This window comes from Notolabrus celidotus, chromosome 1 (genome assembly GCF_009762535.1).
Source record: "Notolabrus celidotus isolate fNotCel1 chromosome 1, fNotCel1.pri, whole genome shotgun sequence".
Lineage (NCBI taxonomy): Eukaryota > Metazoa > Chordata > Actinopteri > Labriformes > Labridae > Notolabrus > Notolabrus celidotus.
Genome location: NC_048272.1, coordinates 2,363,683 through 2,383,478, shown reverse-complemented (window position 1 = coordinate 2,383,478; position 19,796 = coordinate 2,363,683). Strand labels below are relative to the sequence as shown.

At 41.0% G+C, this 19,796-nt stretch overlaps 1 protein-coding gene across 1 annotated transcript in view; it reads left to right on the top strand.

The window, feature by feature from the left end:
- The window catches only part of ppfia4 (PTPRF interacting protein alpha 4), a 120,834-nt gene that overhangs the window by 2,033 nt on the left and 99,005 nt on the right, over positions 1-19,796 (top strand). The window contains exon 2 of the mRNA XM_034692936.1: positions 965-1,262. Coding sequence (XP_034548827.1) covers positions 1,002-1,262 — 261 coding nt within the window. The 5' untranslated portion in view covers positions 965-1,001. The remainder of the gene's footprint in view (positions 1-964; positions 1,263-19,796) is intronic.

Genomic DNA, 19,796 nt, shown 5'->3' with positions numbered 1-19,796 from the left:
CCTCTTTAGTTTAAGCTGGTACCTCTGGAACGAACATCATGTCTCAGGAGCTGCCAGGTCATAACCTGCTCAGTGGTGCTGATGTTGGAAAGTTAATTACATTTTAACAATCAAGGGTCAAGCTAACTAGAGAACATAATAGCAGTGTAGAATTCATTTATTTTTAAATGACATTCATGACCGTCCAGCTAATTTCAGCCACGCGCATGTGGAGCAAACAGCTTATCAACAGCACGCTGGGAGTTAGTCCCTCATTTCTAGAGCTATCCTGGTAGTGACAACTGCAGATTCCCCTGTGTGTGTGTGTGTTTGTGAGTGTGTGACTGAGCGACTGTGTGTGGGAGGAGGAGTGATCGTCGGTTCGGTGACGGTGTGTGTATGTGTGTGAGTGAGTGTGTGTGGAGAGAGATGGACTCGGAGAAGGCGGATGCAGATAAGACTCGCTCCTACTGTCCCCAAGACTGAGGACGCAGTTTTAACGTTTCCTCTCGGATATATTCCTTCCCCTTTTTTTAAAAAAATATATATATTTATATATATATTTTCTGCTGATGTACTATGATCTCCGTCGTGCATGCGGGCACCACCCCTCTGAAAGCAGCCGTCTATCTCTGAGCTGTCAATCATATCACGCCGGGATTTCTACATGTGAGTGCATGGCGCGCCGGGCAGGGCGGATCTGCTCACGGGGTGAAGAAACGCCGGTTAATATGGATGAAAGGTCATTCATCATCTCATCGTTTCAATCACTCTGATTAGGTAAGGCTAATGGAAGGCGTGAGGATGCACGGCTGATGCACGAGACATAGCCTAATGCAAGGGGGATGAGGCGCGTGTCTTCGGTTGCATATATAGGCTGCTGCGCGTTGCTACGGGTCGTCAAATAGGCCCTCTTATCTGATACTGTAAGTCTGCTTCATCAGGCTTTTAACACACACACACTCCTGTTTCTCAATCCCGACAGTGACACTGTCCTACAGCCAGACCACTGAGCAGGGAAGATGATGTGCGAGGTGATGCCGACCATCAGTGAGGGAGACTCGGCCGGACCTCCAAGAGGAGGAACCACTGGAGTCCCGAACGGCTCGGACCAGGAGGCCAACTTCGAGCAGCTGATGGTCAACATGCTGGATGAGAGGGACAAGCTTCTGGAATCCCTCAGGGAGACTCAGGAGACACTTATTCAGTCTCAGACCAAGCTGCAGGGGGCGCTGCACGAGAGGGACGTGCTCCAGCGGCAGATCAACGCCGCGCTGCCTCAGGTGAGGTGGAGGAGATGGAGGAGTGGGCCCTGTGGATGGGAAGGGTCGGGCTGTGATGTGGTGGTGGTGGTGGTATGTGGGGTGAGATGGATGTGTGGTAGGTAGCTACCGTTGCGTGCATTATGTGTGGTAAGGTATGAACAACTGCATGTGATGATCTTCACACCTCTGGTACTGAGGCTGGATTTCCATGAAGGCAGGATGGCCAACTAAAGGGACCCTTCATGCTTACTGTGCAGGCCTAAGAACTGAGTTGTCCTGATGCATAAATCTCATCATGCAGTGCTCTCCAACATTTATTCTCAAGACCTCATACTTCCACTTTACTGCCTGTAAGTTGCATATTTAGAACATTGTGTGTTTAATGGTAGTTTTCATTCAAATATGAGTTAAGGCAATTGTCTCACATTTACAACACATTGATTTCAAAGCAGTTGTGAGGGAGAGTTTGGAACATCCCCTCTCCCCACAAGACCAGCTTACAAGTAAATTAACCTGTGGAAGTGAGAGTTTGAAGCCATTACAACATCACTATGTATGTTATTTTATTTCTGCGTAACACTGTCAGTGTGTTGCAGCATGGAAACAAACCCCAAGTCCTAGCCAATTCTGTGCCTAAAAACAGGGGTGTGGCAAAAAATGATTCTGCTTATATAGGCAGTCTCTCCCTTCTATCATCCACAGCTTTTTAAACAAGTAGCTTTTGGTACTAGACTGAAAGGCCTCAGGGCCTCTTTCTTCCTATAGTCCTGCTTGAAAAAGCTAAACATGATATATTACATGTAAAACAGCAGTATTACTCATGTAAGTCAAGATTTTGATGGTGTACAACTTTATAGGGGAGCCCCTGTATCACTCCTGCATGTGCTGGGATCTCACCCTGGGAATAACTGTGATGATGACGGGGATACACACGCACATACCACTTCAAACGCTTGTAATTGGCAGTGTGCCGAAAGGGTGGATCCAAATGTCTCATAGGCAGAAAGGTAGAGTAGTAGTAGGTGGAAAGGTGGGGAGGAGGAGGAGGACGTGGATGGAGTGTGTTTTACTCTCCTAGACTAGAAGAATGTTTTGGTCTTGGAAAGATGTTAAGAGTCCTGCTGGTCAGAGAGGAGGGCAGGGCCCACCTTGCATCCTCTGGATTGAAACACTCTGCCTCTGTATGTGTGGACCTGCATGTCAGTAACAATGTGAGTGAACGGAGGTGCTGCTTTACTTGGATATATTTGACGTTTGCAGCTTATTCATGTGCAAAAGTGAGCGCATTTTTCAAGAAAGAGAGCTGAATAATGTCTGGTGAAGTCACCGGGCATGACGACAGTTAAGCCTCAGCAAATAGCACAGTGTTACCTATGCCCCTGTGGTCTAAATGAGAGGCATGATGTCACAGCACTGTGTGAGTGTGTGTGTGTGTGTGTGAGAGAGAGAGAGAGAGAGAGAGTGATAGAGAGAGAGAGTATGGAAGAGAGAGAGAAGCATGCTGACGATGACAGCCTCACTGCAGCCTCTTGTGAAAGAAACATGGCCGCTTGCTAGTGTACATGGCCCTGGGCTGCTTGCTTCCACACATGCACACATGTTTTGCTGTGTGTGTGTCTGTGTGTGTGTGTGTGTGCGTGTGTGAGTAAGTGAGTATATCTGAGTCAGAGAGAGAGAAGATAGAGTGGGAAGAGGCTGTCATGCTCGTTTTCTAATCCTGCTTGGTTCAGCGTAATGTTTTATTCGAGCAATAATACAAGTATTAGTTATACAGTCGTAGACCTCCAGGACATTATGCAGACATTATGACTGGCACTCACATGCATAAGCTGTCTCCTGCCCTCTTTTTTCTTTCTGTGTCTCAAAACACTACACAAACATGCACACTCACAGCAGTGGTCAGCTCTACACCGAAAAATCCAGCAGAGATGATGCAACGGTCAGTACAGTGGTGAAGCAATATGAAGAAATGGGAATATTCCAGTTTTTCTTCTCTCAAATGATGAGCAAGGACAGTCTGGATCTGATTGCAGACAAATTGCAGAGTGCATCTTGTAATAATGAGGGGGAAGTGTGGTAAAAACAACATACTGTCTCTGATATCTCAAGTTTCGGCGTTATGAATATATTAGAAGGATGTGGTAGCAGTTGGTTATGCTGCTGACCCCATTATTCTATACGTGTCAGTGGTAATTAGGACTGTTGTTGATGAAGCAGTTGACTGCTAAACAATATCACATAATGTATTTTTTTCCTCCTACCCCCAGTCAGGCATGTCTACATATGTGTTGTAGCCTAGGCGTGTTAAGATGTATTTTTTTCTCTGTGTGAGTGCCCCGCTCCTGAGGTGCAGACTGATACATCAGTGTTGGCAAAGCAGCACAACCTTTTTTCCCCCCAATCCAACTGCTCTTCTCTTTCTGTTTGCCTAACAAACATTTCTCATCAGCACCTACTAGGTGTGCATGTGTGTGTGTGTCTGTGTGTGGGTGCTTTTGTGTTGTCTTGTGTGTCTTCTGTATTTCCCTGACTCTTTGGGACTGGTCTGACCCAGAACTGTCAGATCTCTGTCGCTCCTCCAGATACATGCACGCTAATACATGCACAAAAATATGTGCAAACACACTGCGAGAGATTCGAAAAACTCAGTGCTCTCCAGTGTCGTCATTTTAAAAAATACATAAACCCATATCACCTTGGCATCAGTGTTCACATTTATGTTTGGCTCTGTAGCGCCCGAAATGGGACGATGCTGCCATTTAAGCACTCACACGTACACACATAAAGACGAGGATTGATATGTTCATTAGCTACAGAGAATAGAGTTTCAGATTAACATGTCAGCCCATTACAGAGCAAAATGCCTCTAATACAGCCCTCCGAGATGGGTTTGCCCAAAGACAAATTAGGTTTTAATCACACACACTGAGCCAAGCATGCATGCTTGCATGCACACACACAAAATGCCTCTTCCTCTCCAACTGTTCAGATACTGTCATAAATTGTGTGTTGTAAGAACGAGATGTAGAAAGAGAGAGAGATTAGACAGTAGAGGAAGATTGTGTTAAAGTAAGCAGATCAATGTTGCCCTGTCATCTGTATGCCAAAGTTTTATCATTCTGTCATATTTTACTGAAACGTTCTGTTCAGTGAGGAGGAAAGGTTCCTTTTCTGAAGAATTCCTCCACGGATATAGGGGAGGATGGGGTTGGTTGTCACACTTTTTACTGCTTTGATGATTGCTCATCATCAAAACATCTTTCAATAGTCATTCCTACATTAAATTGAAGCTTAAGGTGTTGGCTTGAAATGTGTATCCCTCTCATTTTCCAACTCATTGTAACAAAGAGGCAATTAACTATCAAAGACACTCTGACACATTGTGACAACCAACCCCGGGATCACGGTTGTCACACACTATGGGGATGGTTGTCACACATTATGGGGTTGGTTGTTACACACTATGGGGTTGGTTGTCACACACTATAGGGTTGGTTGTCACACACTATGGGGTTGGTTGTCACACCATGGGGTTGGTTGTCACACACTATGGGATTGGTTGTCACACACTATGGGGTTGGTTGTCACACCATGGGGTTGGTTCTCACACACTATGGGGTTGGTTCTCACACACTATGGGGTTGGTTCTCACACACTATGGGGTTGGTTGTCACACACTATTGGGTTGGTTGTCACACTATGGGGTTGGTTGTCACACACTATGGGGTTGGTTGTCACACACTATAGGGTTGGTTGTCACACACTATGGGGTTGGTTGTCACACTATGGGGTTGGTTGTCACACACTATGGGGTTGGTTGTCACACACTATGGGGTTGGTTGTCACACACTATGGGGTTGGTTGTCACACTATGGGGTTGGTTGTCACACACTATGGGGTTGGTTGTCACAATGGTATTTCAATGGGAAAAATCTTTCTTAAAAGGCAAGAAGGCAGAACTAAATTTTAAAGTTTAATTGCACTGACAAGTGATAGGCCTACATAACTTCATGCATTTTAACATAAAATGATCAAGGAACATGAACAGGAAACACATCTTTAGGCCAGCCTATATAACAACATAAAGAACAAAACAAATAGGCCTAACAATAATGGTCGACTCAACTAGGCTACATGCAGTCACTGTCTGAGTTACAGTGATGGCAAATGTAGGGTCTGCACACTCCAACTCATTTCTGCACCAAGCCTGCCGTCCTAGTTGCAGGGGTCGCCAGTTTGAGTCCTGTCCTTTGGAATAAAGGCAAAAAGCCAAAAAATATAACAAAAAAAAAACAAAAACTACATCAAAATAGTTCATTCTTCTGGAAATAAGTCTGTGTGTTGTCTTGCAAAGAGTTACGTAAGACAATCAACACTAACTTCAGGTTTCTGTGTTCAGTACTCAGCCTGATAAAGGAGGTGGTTAGCATAGCTTAGCATAAAACCTCAAGGGAGATGGAAACAAGATAACAGGGCTTACATGTCTTTTTTTTTTTTAGAATATACACAAACATAAATCTAAAAACAACATTTTGCAGATTAAAGAGGAGTTGTATGTAGCTAGTAATAATAATAATAATAAATCATTTTATTTATAGGCACCTTTCTGGACACCTTACAACACAGCAATAATAAAAGCAACACTCAACTAGTGATTACTTTTTAAAAACTTACTAACTCTACTTGAGGAATAGCAGTTGAGTCCCTGATGGCTGTGTGCCTTTCCAATTTGTCTGTTGGTGTAAAAACAACAATAAAAACATATCCATCTTGTTAGATACTAAGCAAAAGAGGTGCTAGTAGGTGACAGCAAGAGCCAGGTAAGCTGTTTCTCCCTGTTTTTCATCAGACTGAACACATATAGACACTGGCTTGATGAATAGGTCTGTGCCACAATTTGCCAAATACTCCCCGAGGGCAACCTCACCAATTTAATTTGTTTAGATATATTGGGCATGATGATGATTACCCCAAAACAAGACTGATTGCACCAGTTTTAGGATTGTACAGGCAGCCCACAAAACTTATTAAAAGCTATGCTACATTTATTGTTAGGTGGCAGCCACTAAGGGCTGTAGTAATCTTTACTAGAGAAGAGACAGATTGGGGTCTATTGTTTACAGAATGATTGATGAAAGTGGGTTGAGATAACAGAGAGGAATCCGTGATTGAACACTACTCAGACAATGACCTGATTTTAAGGATTTGTTTTGTCCAGTACGTCTGTTTGAATAATCAAAGAGCCATACCCTCGACCTACAGCATATGCCTGATAGAAAAAGGGCGCTGTCCCCACCATGCAGGTGCTGATTGCTCTCAGGTTTTATGGAGGCTAAATGAGGCTGTCGGCTCTGATCTGTCAATTACATTCAGTCCTGTGAAAGTGAGGAAATTCTCTCAAAGCCAATGATAATGCTGCTTTATAATGAGGGTTTTAGTTACAGACCTCCATAGTTTCCCTGTTGAAAGCTTCTGTTTGTTTTGGTAAGTATTTGGTTGTATGTTTTTTCTTTTGGTCCGTGTTATCCATACCTTATTATTAGATCAGCCTGTTTTGATTGAACGTGTCTGGTAAGACCCGGTGAAGCTACAACGTCTTAAAGGTGACATATCATGCAAAATTGACTTTTTAATGGTTCTCTACCTGAAATATGTGTCCCTGTCTACAAACCCCCCGAAAATGAAAAGAATCCATTCTGCCCCTGTTCTGATTTCTCCACCTTTCTGTAAATGTGTGCTGAAACGAGCCGTTTCAGTTTTCAGTGTTTTTCATACGTCACAACGCCATCCGGTCTGTAACAGGAAGTCAGAGCTCGGAGCTTGTTCAGCCCATAGACTGTATAAAATACAACTCAACCCCTCCTCCGTTTTTCATTCCCTGCACAAATGTGTGCTAACAAGGAGCTTAGGAGGGAGGCATGCTAGTTGTAGGCTGTCTTAATAAACACAAAGGTCGGTTTTACTCCCCACGTTTGCAGATTTGAAGATCTAGTGGATGATTTTTATTTTTCATAGAAAAGTGCTAGCGCTAGTTAGCATTGCCACATAGCTACATGTTGGTAGCTGTGTACCAAGACACACGTCGACATGCTGACAAATAAAACAACAAGAAACACTAAATCTGTGACCAATGGTTCAGAAAGGTCCTGCTGCAGGCGCCTCTCCGTCAGGATCAGATTCTGGATCAGATTCAGAGGGTTGAAGTAACGCGGGTCTGTGATAAGCCAACATGTAAACATTAGATCAACGTGCTGGACAGCCGAGGCCACATCCACTTCCTGAAGGGGTGTGGTCAGAGAGCTCATTCTCATTTAAAGGCACAGACACAGCCTGTTCTGAGCAGGGCTGAAAAAGAGGGGTTTACAGGCAGACCAAAATCTGATTTCAAAGTGTTTTTTTGAGCAATTAACTTTAAAGACATGTTTTTGGGACCTCTTAGACCAATATATGTTGATGAAAAAGAGCAGAATATGTCACCTTTAAGTATTGGAAGGGAACATATGTGAAGCTATTTTTACGTGCAGGAAGGTGTTTTATTATGGAAGCTGTACAATCAAGTGTCTTTTGAACTTGACGTTCTTGGCTGTAAGATCTAAAATGTCTTTAACTTTTGTGTAGAATTTGAGTAAGCTCACCAACACATTCCATCACTCATTTCAGAGACCTCCACTTAAACAACCAAATACTTATAATCAAATTTTCTCTGTGATTAAACCCAATATCTTTACAATCTGACTCTCCATTTGTGTGTGAGGGGTGTGGGCCTTTACTGTGGGATGTGAGTTTCATGTTGTGTTTGATGGTGTGTGTGTGTGTGTGTGTGTGTGTGTGTGTGTGTTCTGATGTTTGGACACCTGTTCCAGTCAGACACAACACTGGCTATTTTTGCCAACATACAAATACACAGAGAGAAAGTCAAACACACTGTACATACTTCTCTGTCCTTCCAAAGCAACAACTGCCTCTTGTTAGAAAAATTGTAACCCCTCTGTCCACTTTGAAAACATTGGACCACACACAGACAAGGACACATACATATATACAAGCTTTTGTATGCTGTGCTGTTTCCTCGACGTACCCCTGACCTGTCCTTTGACTTCTCAGAGCGGTGAATGTTGTTTACCCTTGTCCGGACATAAAAAGCACAACTTGGCTTGTAAACACATTTTACAGATGCTTCTTATTCATGAGGAAGCATCTGTAAATACCTCTGTGTTTTTCTTTAAGACCTGTCTCTCCATCTTTGTACCCTGTGGTTGTTGTATCTTATTAAATAAAAAAATGGATGTAAAATTTCTTTTTTCTTGCCAGAATCTTTCCTCGTTTTCTTCTCTAATCCTCTTTGTCCTTCCTCTGAAATATTTCGCTGTCTTTGCCTCCCACAATCTTCACACTCTCTTCATTTATCTAACTCATCAATAACCCAGTAGTCCATTATCCCAGACAGTTCTTGTTCCCTCTGTCTCCTGCAGCTGACCTTAGCTCACAGCACAACACACTCTTGCTCTGGAGGGAAAGTGACATAGATTGCTCCCTGATTAAACCTCTGCAAAGCATCACACGTCTGCATGATAACAAAATAGTCCAGAACTGGTCACTTTGTTTATTTGAATGAAAAAAAAAAAAATGTGTTGGGTTTAATGCAAAATAAGATATCATATATATCAGATATAACGCTGTTGTTGGATGTACCGAATGTAGTCCCAATGTAATGTTATGAAGTAAGTCGCACAATTAGTAATGCTAAAAAAAAACAGCTTTTGCCAATTCCCCCTTGATCTGTGTTGTCTTAACTGGCTCCAGGTATTAGCCAGTGCTCATCCCCCCTAGTATGATAAATGTCAGGGAGCAAAACCGTCTCAAATCCTCATCAATATTTAATTATTCTTTAATCGGATAGTCCTACACTATGTGCAAGTCATGCAGACCAGGGGTTCCCAAAGTGTGGGACGGGTGACCCTAGGAGGTCACGAGACACAAATAGGGGGTCGTGAGATGTCTTCCAGAAAGTTTTTTTTTTAAAGTTATCTTAAAATAGTACATTTTACCCATTATAGTACAAAATATCTACAAAAATAGAAGCTAAACTTGAAATAAAACCCTGAAAATAGAAAATTAAATGAGTTTTCTGCCTTTCTTTGATGCCAGATGACTCCTAAGTTTAGGGTTAGTGAACAGTTAATTATCAAAAGCATCAGTAGCAGTAGATTAATTCACAACAGCACAGGAAACAAAGCCACATGCTCATATAGGTAGGCTCATTTTCTGCAGACCAGCTAAATGAAGCCACATTAAATCCCTTTGAGGGACAGTGGGGGTCGTGAGTCTTTGGCACCTATATTTGTGGGGCCGCGGGCTGAAAAGTTTGGGAACCCCCTGATGTAGACTATGCAATTGTGCTTTGGTTAAGGCAACATTTCAAAGCAACTTTAAAAAAGATGATTTAGAGGTTCAGCCCCAGGGTGTTACACGTCTGTCGAGCGTTCTTACAGGTGCACTAGCCTAACCCTCACTGGGCCTGTAGTGATGCTGGGTGCATGTGGTCATGGTACGGGCAGTAAAACAGAGGCTTCTCAATCTTTGTAAGTCCTCTAACATTTGAAAAGTTCTGCTTCTTTTATTAAAAGGCTTAAATGCTAGTCAAAGGTAGTTCAGGCTGTTTCCAGCAATATTTTTTACACTTTTTTAATCCCAGTATCAGGAATCTGAATGTCTCTACTACTATACATATGAGTACTATTATACTTCTTCTATACATCATAGGTGCAAAGATGTACATAGATTTTAAATGTATCATTGTGCACCTAATAAAGCATAGATACATGTTTGGAAGACTTAATCCTCCTCTGTGGTCCAATGAATGCATTTATGAACTTAACACTCATTTCTGTTGTATAGCTCTGGTTTTCCAGCCAATGGAGAGCAGGTTATTTCACACTACTTGAACCAAAGCCAGCAGAAGTGAGCCTGGCAGGCTTGGTACTTGGCCACCTTAGTGACTGTAGCTGAGGTGTGTTTAGCTTACAGGTACAGTGTGAGAGGGAGTGCTTGTCAAAGCTAATAGGCCTTACACCGCAGAGCGAGGAGGAAGAGCTTTAGGGTCCCCCTGCATCGTGTTTGGAGATGGCCTCAGCTTATCAGGACACACACACACACACACACACACACACACACACACACACACACACACACACACACACACACACACACACGTTCAGCAAAGCCCTTACTCACATCTGCACTCATCCACAAACAAATAATAACACACGCTCACACATACACACACACACACACACACACACACACACACATATTGCCTGGCCTGTGTTTTCCTAAATGTCAGCGTGCGCTCTCTACATGCGGTGCTGTGTGTTTGCATGTGTGTGAGCTAAAATATGCCAAAGGCTAGTGTTGCTTATGCATGCATGGCTGAGGCAGCTTTGTGCACCATGATTGGAGAATATTGAGGAGGGTGGGCGAAGTCAGTCGACGGTTTTCCACATCCTATTGGTCTGCTGTTGAAGTCCAAATCTTATGCCACGTGTTATGTAAGAAGCAAATACCGGAATTTGGGTTGATGTGGAGGAAAGTGGAGCATGAAGTGAGCAGTTGAATGTCACCAAGGCTCCCTGTAAGACAAGAAAGAGAGAGAGGGGAAACAATGTCACAGATAAAACTGATGTTGTTCCAGTTATTGTCTTTTACTTATTACCCTAAGTTTAGTGGTTTTTCACTGAATGGATCCTAGTCCAACGCTTTGCTCACCATCTCCCTAGTCAATGTTAGAGAGGGAAAATCTGAGATGAACGAATGCCACCATATTGAAAAAGAAACATAAGCAGTTAAACCAGAAGCCTGCCAAAAGTGGGTTCAACATACATGAGATATGTTTTTTTTCTGTAACTGAATTAAATGACAATAATTGAAGTGATCTTGTAAATTCCCATACCACAGAAATGTATCATCTCAATAAGACAACACAGGGTTTAAAACCTAGCCATTAGCATGTTTACATTTTCTTTATTTGTTTGCAGAATACATCCAATCAGAATCAGAATCAGAATCAGAATCAGCTTTATTCGCCAAGTATGCTTGAACACACAAGGAATTTGACTTTGGTAAACTGTGCTCTCTTTGTACAAGGCATAAGAATAGGAATAAGAATAAGAACTACAATAAAAAATAAAATGAAAATATAATAACAATAACCTTAGCTATAAATACAAAGAAACAACAAATAGCTTGACTAATATGTACAGGCTAAAATAATATGATAAAGTGCAGTGGTGAGTTGCAGAGGTAGTTTTACATTATAAAATAGAAGTTAAATAATACAAAAAATAGAAATATGGAATTCTGCTTGAGAATTGTTGCATTGTATATTGCAATCAAAAGCATGGATAGGTCTCCTGGCAGAGGAGTGACATATTTTAAAAACTTGGTGCAAAATGTAATGCTTGACTATTCAAATAAATAAACACATACTAAAGTTAAAATGCTGCACAGCTGTAGGTGACAATAGAGAAAGATCAGCTGCCAATTTACTGCAGGGCAATTACACCTAGTGGTCCATTGAAATGAGTTGCTAAGATGTTTTCTTATCAGGTGAATGATACTTTTATAATCTATCTATCTATCTATCTATCTATCTATCTATCTATCTATCTATCTATCTATCTATCTATCTATCTATCTATCTATCTATCTATCTATCTATCTATCTATCTATCTATCTTAAAATAATTCATATAGTCGATCAGATATTGGTATCAGGGTTTTACCAAGTATTAAAATCGTCAACATTTCACAACACTTGTGCTTTTGTAATATCTTAAGTTAAATAATCTAGCCTGCAAAAAAGTCAAAAGAAAACATTCTTCATGTGACCACTATATCTGATTCTCTTGATTCAAATAAAAATGCCAAGAATGCAAAATACAGGTCTAAGAAAGGTACTTTATTGAAATTTATGCTATTTTTGGACATGCTACACATACAATTTTTTTGGTATATACATACAAATGCACACACATGCAGTGAACATGCTTAGGGAGAGATGTCAGAGTGAGGATACTGCCGTCAACCAGCGCACCCAGAGCAGTTGGGGGTTTGGTGCCTTGCTCAACCCCTCCTCCGTTTTTCATTCCCTGCACACGTGTGCTAACAAGGAGCTTAGGAGGGAGGCATGCTAGTTGTAGGCTGTCTTAATAAACACAAAGGTCGGTTTTACTCCCCACGTCTGCAGATTTGAAGATCTAGTGAATGATTTTTATTTTTCATGGAAAAGTGTTAGCGCTAGTTAGCATAGCCACATAGCTACATGTTCGTAGCTGTGTTACCAAGACACACGTCAACATACTGACAAATAAAACAACAAGAAACACTAAATCTGTGACCAATCGTTCAGAAAGGTCCTGCTGCAGGCGCCTCTCCATCAGGATCAGATTCTGGAGGGTTGACGCAGATTTTGAGTCACAGGGCTATTAAGGTTCTCTTACCATCAATGGTGTTGGAAAATGAGATAAAAAAGAAAGTGTTTTTGATTTATTTTATCATTTTCGGGACGTGTACATCACTTTTAAGTGTCCTCTGGAAACACTTCCATTGTGTTGTGGTCTTTGCAGTGTGTTTTCTAAATGCTGCGCATGTGTTGTCAAATTGATGAAGATGTTTTCTTAATTTGCTTGTGTTTTGTCTTTTTGCATGTGTTTCAATTTATACCGCGATATGAATTTTAGGTCATATCACCCAGGACTACTCTGAAGTCATGCCAAACTTTTTTTGTAGTACAGGCCCTTTACAGATGATAATCTATTGGTAGAAAAAAGTGTAATAAATTTTAGGGGTGACCCCAAATAGTCGAATATTAGACGATTCGTTCTAACGAGCCTTAGTCGACTGCCAATCTCATAGTTGAATATTTGCATGAAACGTGGATCATTCCATTCAAACCATGGGGGTGCTCAATGTCTGATTTTACATTATTTTCCTGTTTCCCATAAAAACAGTGTCTCATATATCCTATTTTTTATATAAACATAGACTTATTTAATGTAATTCTGAGAACAGCTCTTGAAGTGTTAAATCTCCTTAAAGTGGTAATTAAATCTCCCCTGGTAATTAAAGGTGGACTCTCCCATTTAGCAGGACCTGTGGAGCAGACGCACCTCAGCTGGCCTTTAAATCTTTCTACGTTCATGTCAGCTCAAAATGTCAGAAAATAAAACTTCAGCTGATCCTAAAAAATAGTGATGAAGATGAGAAGCAGCTTCATGAAGAGGTCAAGGAAGAGATCAAGGATTACCGGACCACACAAAAACTGTACAGGGCCAAAAGAACCAACAGGAATACCTAAAGCTGTCTGAAGCCTCAAAAACAATCCACAGCATCCCATCCACCTCCACACCTTTAGAGAGGATATTCTCAAAGACTGGATTTACAGTCAACAAAGTAAGGAGCGCACTTCTGCTCGTACACACGATGGTTTTCCTCGTACACACGATGGTTTTCCTCGTGTACAGTTTGAAAAGACTCAAGCGGACAAAGACGCAATGAAAGACTGTTTTAAAAGGTTCTGTTAAGAGATTTAAAAACCCTTTAGCTGGTTCAGGTTTGATTTTGAACATTATACAAATGTTTAGCCTTAAGTTGGACAAACTACTCTCTGCTGTGTGAACACTGTTTAAATATCTCCTGATTACTTTCTCTATAGTGGAGCGTTGTTCCATGTTTAACAGATGGTGGCCTTATTTGAGTTTTCTCTCCTTCATCACCTCGTTGTTTTTGCAATATAGATTAAAACATCTAAGTTTTATGCTTATAATATTCTGTTGTCCCTTTCACTTTAAGCTATGAGTCTCTTAATTGTAAATGGTTATGTGTAATATTGTCATGCGGTCACCATCATGCAGACTTTGGGTCAATAAGGAAAAACAACAAACATTCAACTATTCGTCGACTATGGGCAAAATCTGATGAATCAGATTCGACTAAGCAAATCCTTAGTCAGGCTCACCTCTAACAGATTGCATCTGAAAGGTTGATAAGTACACCATAATTGTGTACCTGAGTACAAATAAAGCAAGTGTAGTTAGCCAAATTGAACCATCTATTGATTTACAAACTGTGTTAGATGTTAACATGACAATTCACCTCCATATGTTTTGTCTCTCAGCCATCTCATATATAGTAGTTTTACTCCCCACTCCACAGTAATCTCTTATCTTGTTTCAAGCACACCTAAGAATCTCATACCAGGTTGGACTGGCCTTTGGCAAGTCTTTGTGCACAGCTTTCAGGCCCCTGAGCACTAATAGATTATTAGTGTCCGGAGCTAGCTCCCCCACACTGCCCTCCCGCAGCATGTCTTCAACGCTCCATCTCTCAGTAGCATCCATCCTTCGTTCGCTCCATCCCTCTGCCAGTACCATCTGGCTCTCAGCACCAGGCACATTTAGCTCAGTCGGGCGCCAATTTGTCCCCCTGGCTGCTTGAGCAGGAGAGAGTCAGGGTAGGAAGAGGAAGAGTGGGACAGAGAGACAGATATGTAAGGTTAGATTCAATGAACACAGACAGAGAGAGATTAAATCAGGAAAAAAGCAGAAGCAAGTGTACCTGTCGGCCCCCAGCAGCGTGTGACATCTCTGGTAATGGGCAGAACAAACAGTCATTGTGGGTATGTACGTGTGTGTGTGTGTGTGTGTGTGAGTCTCCTCTCCCTGGTAATAAGAGCAGAGTTATTTGAGTCACAGGACCACCAGGGGGGAAGGAGAGAGGGATGATGGAAGGATACAGGGAAGGACAGAATGAGAAAAGAGGAGGAGGAGGAGGAGCAGCAAGGGGACGTGAGATGAAGTTTTCCAGCCACCAGGTAAGCCCTCAGAGGCCCTGCCATGTCTTACAGCGACACTATTGGAACTCTGTCAGTTTGCTTTCCCTCCTGCAACTGCGCCAGAATACAAACTAAGGTAGTTGTTGGCGGGAAGGGGTGTAAATGTCGCATGGGGGTTTTGGGTGTAGAGGTTTGGGGAGACAGGGTGTATGTGTGTTCCACAAAATTGTGGGAGGGTGTCACTACCTCAAGGTTCTAAACTTCAATTGGCTATATTCCCAGACGGCCATTTTTTTCTCTGTCCTGAAGCTCAGGGTGGGAAGCTGACATGCTGTTAGAATGTTTTACAGTTGGAGTCCAGGTTGGAAGTGGATTAAATAAAGGGAGTTTGACAAAGTGTTATAATTGAATTGATTACAGAAATAACAGAGATGGAATGTGTTAAATGTAGAGGACTATACTTCAAGGTAAAACAACATATTAAATCACCAACAAACACCTCACCTAATGTTTGCACTGAACCACTCTCTAACTAATTTTACTGTTAGCTAGTATTTGACTGAATGTTAACATTAACGTTTGGGTCTTACATTACAACAAGATTTGACATATTCTTTTTTTTTCTTTTAGAAATATATTTATTAGTTTTTTTTAATTGTTCAATCAAAACATATACACTTGGCTCACATATAATAATAATAATAATAATAATAATAATAATAATAAGAATAAGAATAAGAATAATAAACTTTATTTATATAGCACTTTTCTAAACAGAGTTACAAAGTGCTTCACAGAAAGTAAACAATAATAATAAATATAATCACACATAAATATACATATGCACACACATGCACATATATATACATACATACACACATACATAGACATGCACATGTATACACATGTACATGCAGACACAAACATACACACAAACATACATACATACATACATACATGCATGCATACATACATACAGTACATACATACATACATACATACAGTACATACATACATGCATGCATGCATGCATACATACATACAAACATACATACATACATACATACATACATACATACATACATACATACATACATACATACATACATACATACATACATACATACATACATATAGTACATATTTATAAATGAAGGAACTCCTTTGTAAGTGAGTAGTAGTATTTTGAAATCAATTCAGAATTTAATAGGAAGCCAGTGTAAGGAAGCCAGAATTGAAGTTATGTGATCAGATTTTTCGTCAACCAGTGATTAATCTGGCAGCTGCATTATACATAAATATACAACATGGTTAACATTCAAGTTAAGTTATTTAGGGTGTCAGGCCCAGGATTCACAATGTACATTGCAGAGGTGCAAAAATAAAGGAAAAGAAAGTAAAGGAATAAATACATAAAAAATAATGATACTAATAAAATTGTGTCTATAGCACAAAGCCTCTTGTAAGAACAGTGGAAACATTTAGCCCAATATATACCAGGAAGGGTTCCCATGTTCTACAGAAAACATCATCTCTGGAATGTAGTTAACAAGTTAAGTAGTCCAGTGGGACATATTCAAGTATAACACTCTGCAATTGTACCTTGGAAAGGACCCTATCTGTAATCCAGTTTAAAAGAATACACTTTCTGGCACAGAAAGTTAACATCTTATAAAGTTTCCTCTTATATTTGTCAGTAACAGTAGCATTAGGTATACCAAGAAGTAATGACAATGGTCCACCTTCGGTATTAAAGGTGACATATCATGCAAAATCGACTTTTTAATGGTTCTCTACCTGAAATATGTGTCCCTGGCATGTCTACATACTCCCTGAAAATGAAAAGAATCCATTCTGCCCCTGTTCTGATTTCTCCACCTTTCTGTAAATGTGTGTGAAACCAGCCGTTTCAGTTTTCAGTGTTTTTCATACGTCACAACGCCATCCGGTCTGTAAACAGGAAGTCAGAGCTCGGAGCTTGTTCAGCCCATAGACTGTATAAAATACAACTCAACCCCTCCTCCGTTTTTCATTCCCTGCACACATGTGTGCTAACAAGGAGCTTAGGAGGGAGGCATGCTAGTTGTAGGCTTACTTAATAAACAAAAAGGTCGGTTTTACTCCCCACGTCTGCAGATTTGAAGATCTAGTGGATGATTTTTATTTTTCATGGAAAAGTGTTAGCGCTAGTTAGCATAGCCACATAGCTACATGTTCGTAGCTGTGTACCAAGACACACGTCGACATACTGACAAATAAAACAACAAGAAACACAAAATCTGTGACCAATGGTTCAGAAAGGTCCTGCTGCAGGCGCCTCTCCATCAGGATCAGATTCTGGATCAGATTCAGAGGGTTGAAGTAACGCGGGTCTGTGAGCAGCCAACATGTAAACATTAGATCAACGTGCTGGACAGCCGAGGCCACATCCACTTCCTGAGGGGGCGTGGTCAGAGAGCTCATTCTCATTTAAAGGCACAGACACAGAAAACAGCCTGTTCTGAGCAGGGCTGAAAAAGAGGGGTTTACAGGCAGACCAAAATCTGATTTCAAAGTGTTTTTTTGAGCAATAAACTTTAAAGACATGTTTTGGGGACCTCTTAGACCATCTTAGAATGAGCATAATATGTCACCTTTAATATGTAGGATCTTGTTCATTTCTTGTTCTATGATCTGCCAGATCCGCTGGATTGTTTTTACATGACCACAGGCAGTGTGTGAGACTACCGGTTTCTGTCTTACACTTCTGACATTGTGGGGATGAATTTGGAATCAATTTATGCCGGTGGGAGGGAGATATATGAGCTCTGTGCAATATCATTAATTGAACTGCCTTCACTCTATTGCATACACTCAATGTTTGTGCATTCAGTTATCATCTGTGATATTAACATTGAGTTCTCTTTCCCATATGCCTTTTAAATATGACGTACTAGTAGTGTCATTTTCTTTAAGTATGATATAAAAGGAGCTAAGAGCTGACATATTCTATCTATCAGTTATGTTATCTACAAAGTGGTTGTCTGAAGATAGCCAATAAGGCATTAAATATGTTAGGTTTCTCAAGATTTTTACTTTACATTGTTTTTTTCATCAGCTGATTAATCATACAGCAAGCCATGAGGTGATACAATTCATACCATCATGTTTATGTAACTTTCACCATTTACAACATTATGGCAGTATCCTGGCTTCCCAGCCTTAGTGTGAAAACAGAGGAAGATGGTGACCATATAAATGTGGTGAATGCTGTGGCCTCTAAAAATTAAACCAAGGAACAGTTCAAGGAAGAAAGCAGAAGACAATACATGCACACAACTCTTTTGCAAAAAAAAACATATACTCCCAGACACCCACACACACACACACACACAGTGGTAGGGGCAGCATTCTTTAGACCCCCAGTTTTTCCCCAGCAAAAGACTTAAGCAGCAGGAGCAGAGGCAGCTGCATCAGAAGCTAAGTCCCCGGCTGGACCCTTAAAAGGATTTACAGAACTTCAAAATGCTTCATCTGCTCCATGAAATACAGCTTGTCAGTGTCTCACAACATAGCACACACCCCCTGCTGCTGACTGTCAATAACACCAGCACACACACAGGCACAGGCACGTACATAGACATAGACACAGACACTCACACTCACACACACTCAGATTTGAAAGAGCGTGGCAGTGCAAGTAAAATGCAGGATTTGAGAGAAGGACACAGTTGTAGGACAAGTATTGCTGTATATAGATGACTCTTGTGAAGCGTATATTTCTCTATGTGCATGTGCATACAGTGTGAATAGAGATATATCAGTACTCTTATGTTTAATCGTACATTTGATCATTTGTGTGAAGCCGTTTCTGTGCATTAATCATGAATGTGCATTTGTGAGCGACATTTCTCCGATAATTAAAAATGTTAATATTATTGATATTTTCTGGGACTTATGATTAGATGTCATTAAGCAGTAAAAGTGTAATGAATATGGAGCATTTATGAGCAATAGCATGATCAACAATATGCTTATTATTCAAAAGAGCCTCAGACCAAGACCACAACATTAGCATTAAAATGTTTCCGTTCATTCGACTAAAGTAACTCCCTTAATTACTCACATTTTTACATCGTCACCTCAATATACTGGTCACTAAAAAAAAACTAATATCTTGATTATTATTGGCCCGGAATGCCTGTCACATGTTGTGTCTAAGCTGCCATCTGCCACTAGCAAGGGCTGTAGCTTTAGCTAATGGCTAGTGCAATAATGCCTTTATGCTCTACTACCTAGATGTAAACAAGCACAGGTGACAGGTGGCATTTTGTAGTGCTGCACTAGAAAATGGAGATACAGTTGTATGTGGGCTGTGTCAGATTTAACTGGTGTACAACCATTTAACTGAAGCAATAACCAGCACAGGTATTTGGACATTAACCTGTAACCATAGACTGTATTAAATATGGACGTACGTGACCTCACCCATCTTTTCCTGAGCGCTGTTTTGAAGCCAATCGACCGCGGCAGCCATATTGGAAATGCGGAACTCAACCAGGCATAGTGTGACGTAAAGGGGCGGAGTTTGAGCCTCCTAGCCAACAGCTATGTGTTCCCGACCAGGAGTCACGTCAATCATGTCCTTATTTGGGCAAAAGCTGGTAATCTTAATATCTTCTGAACCGTCACGTTAGAAAAAAATCACCCCCGTACCGTGTGTGCCGATAGATTAGCTTTGT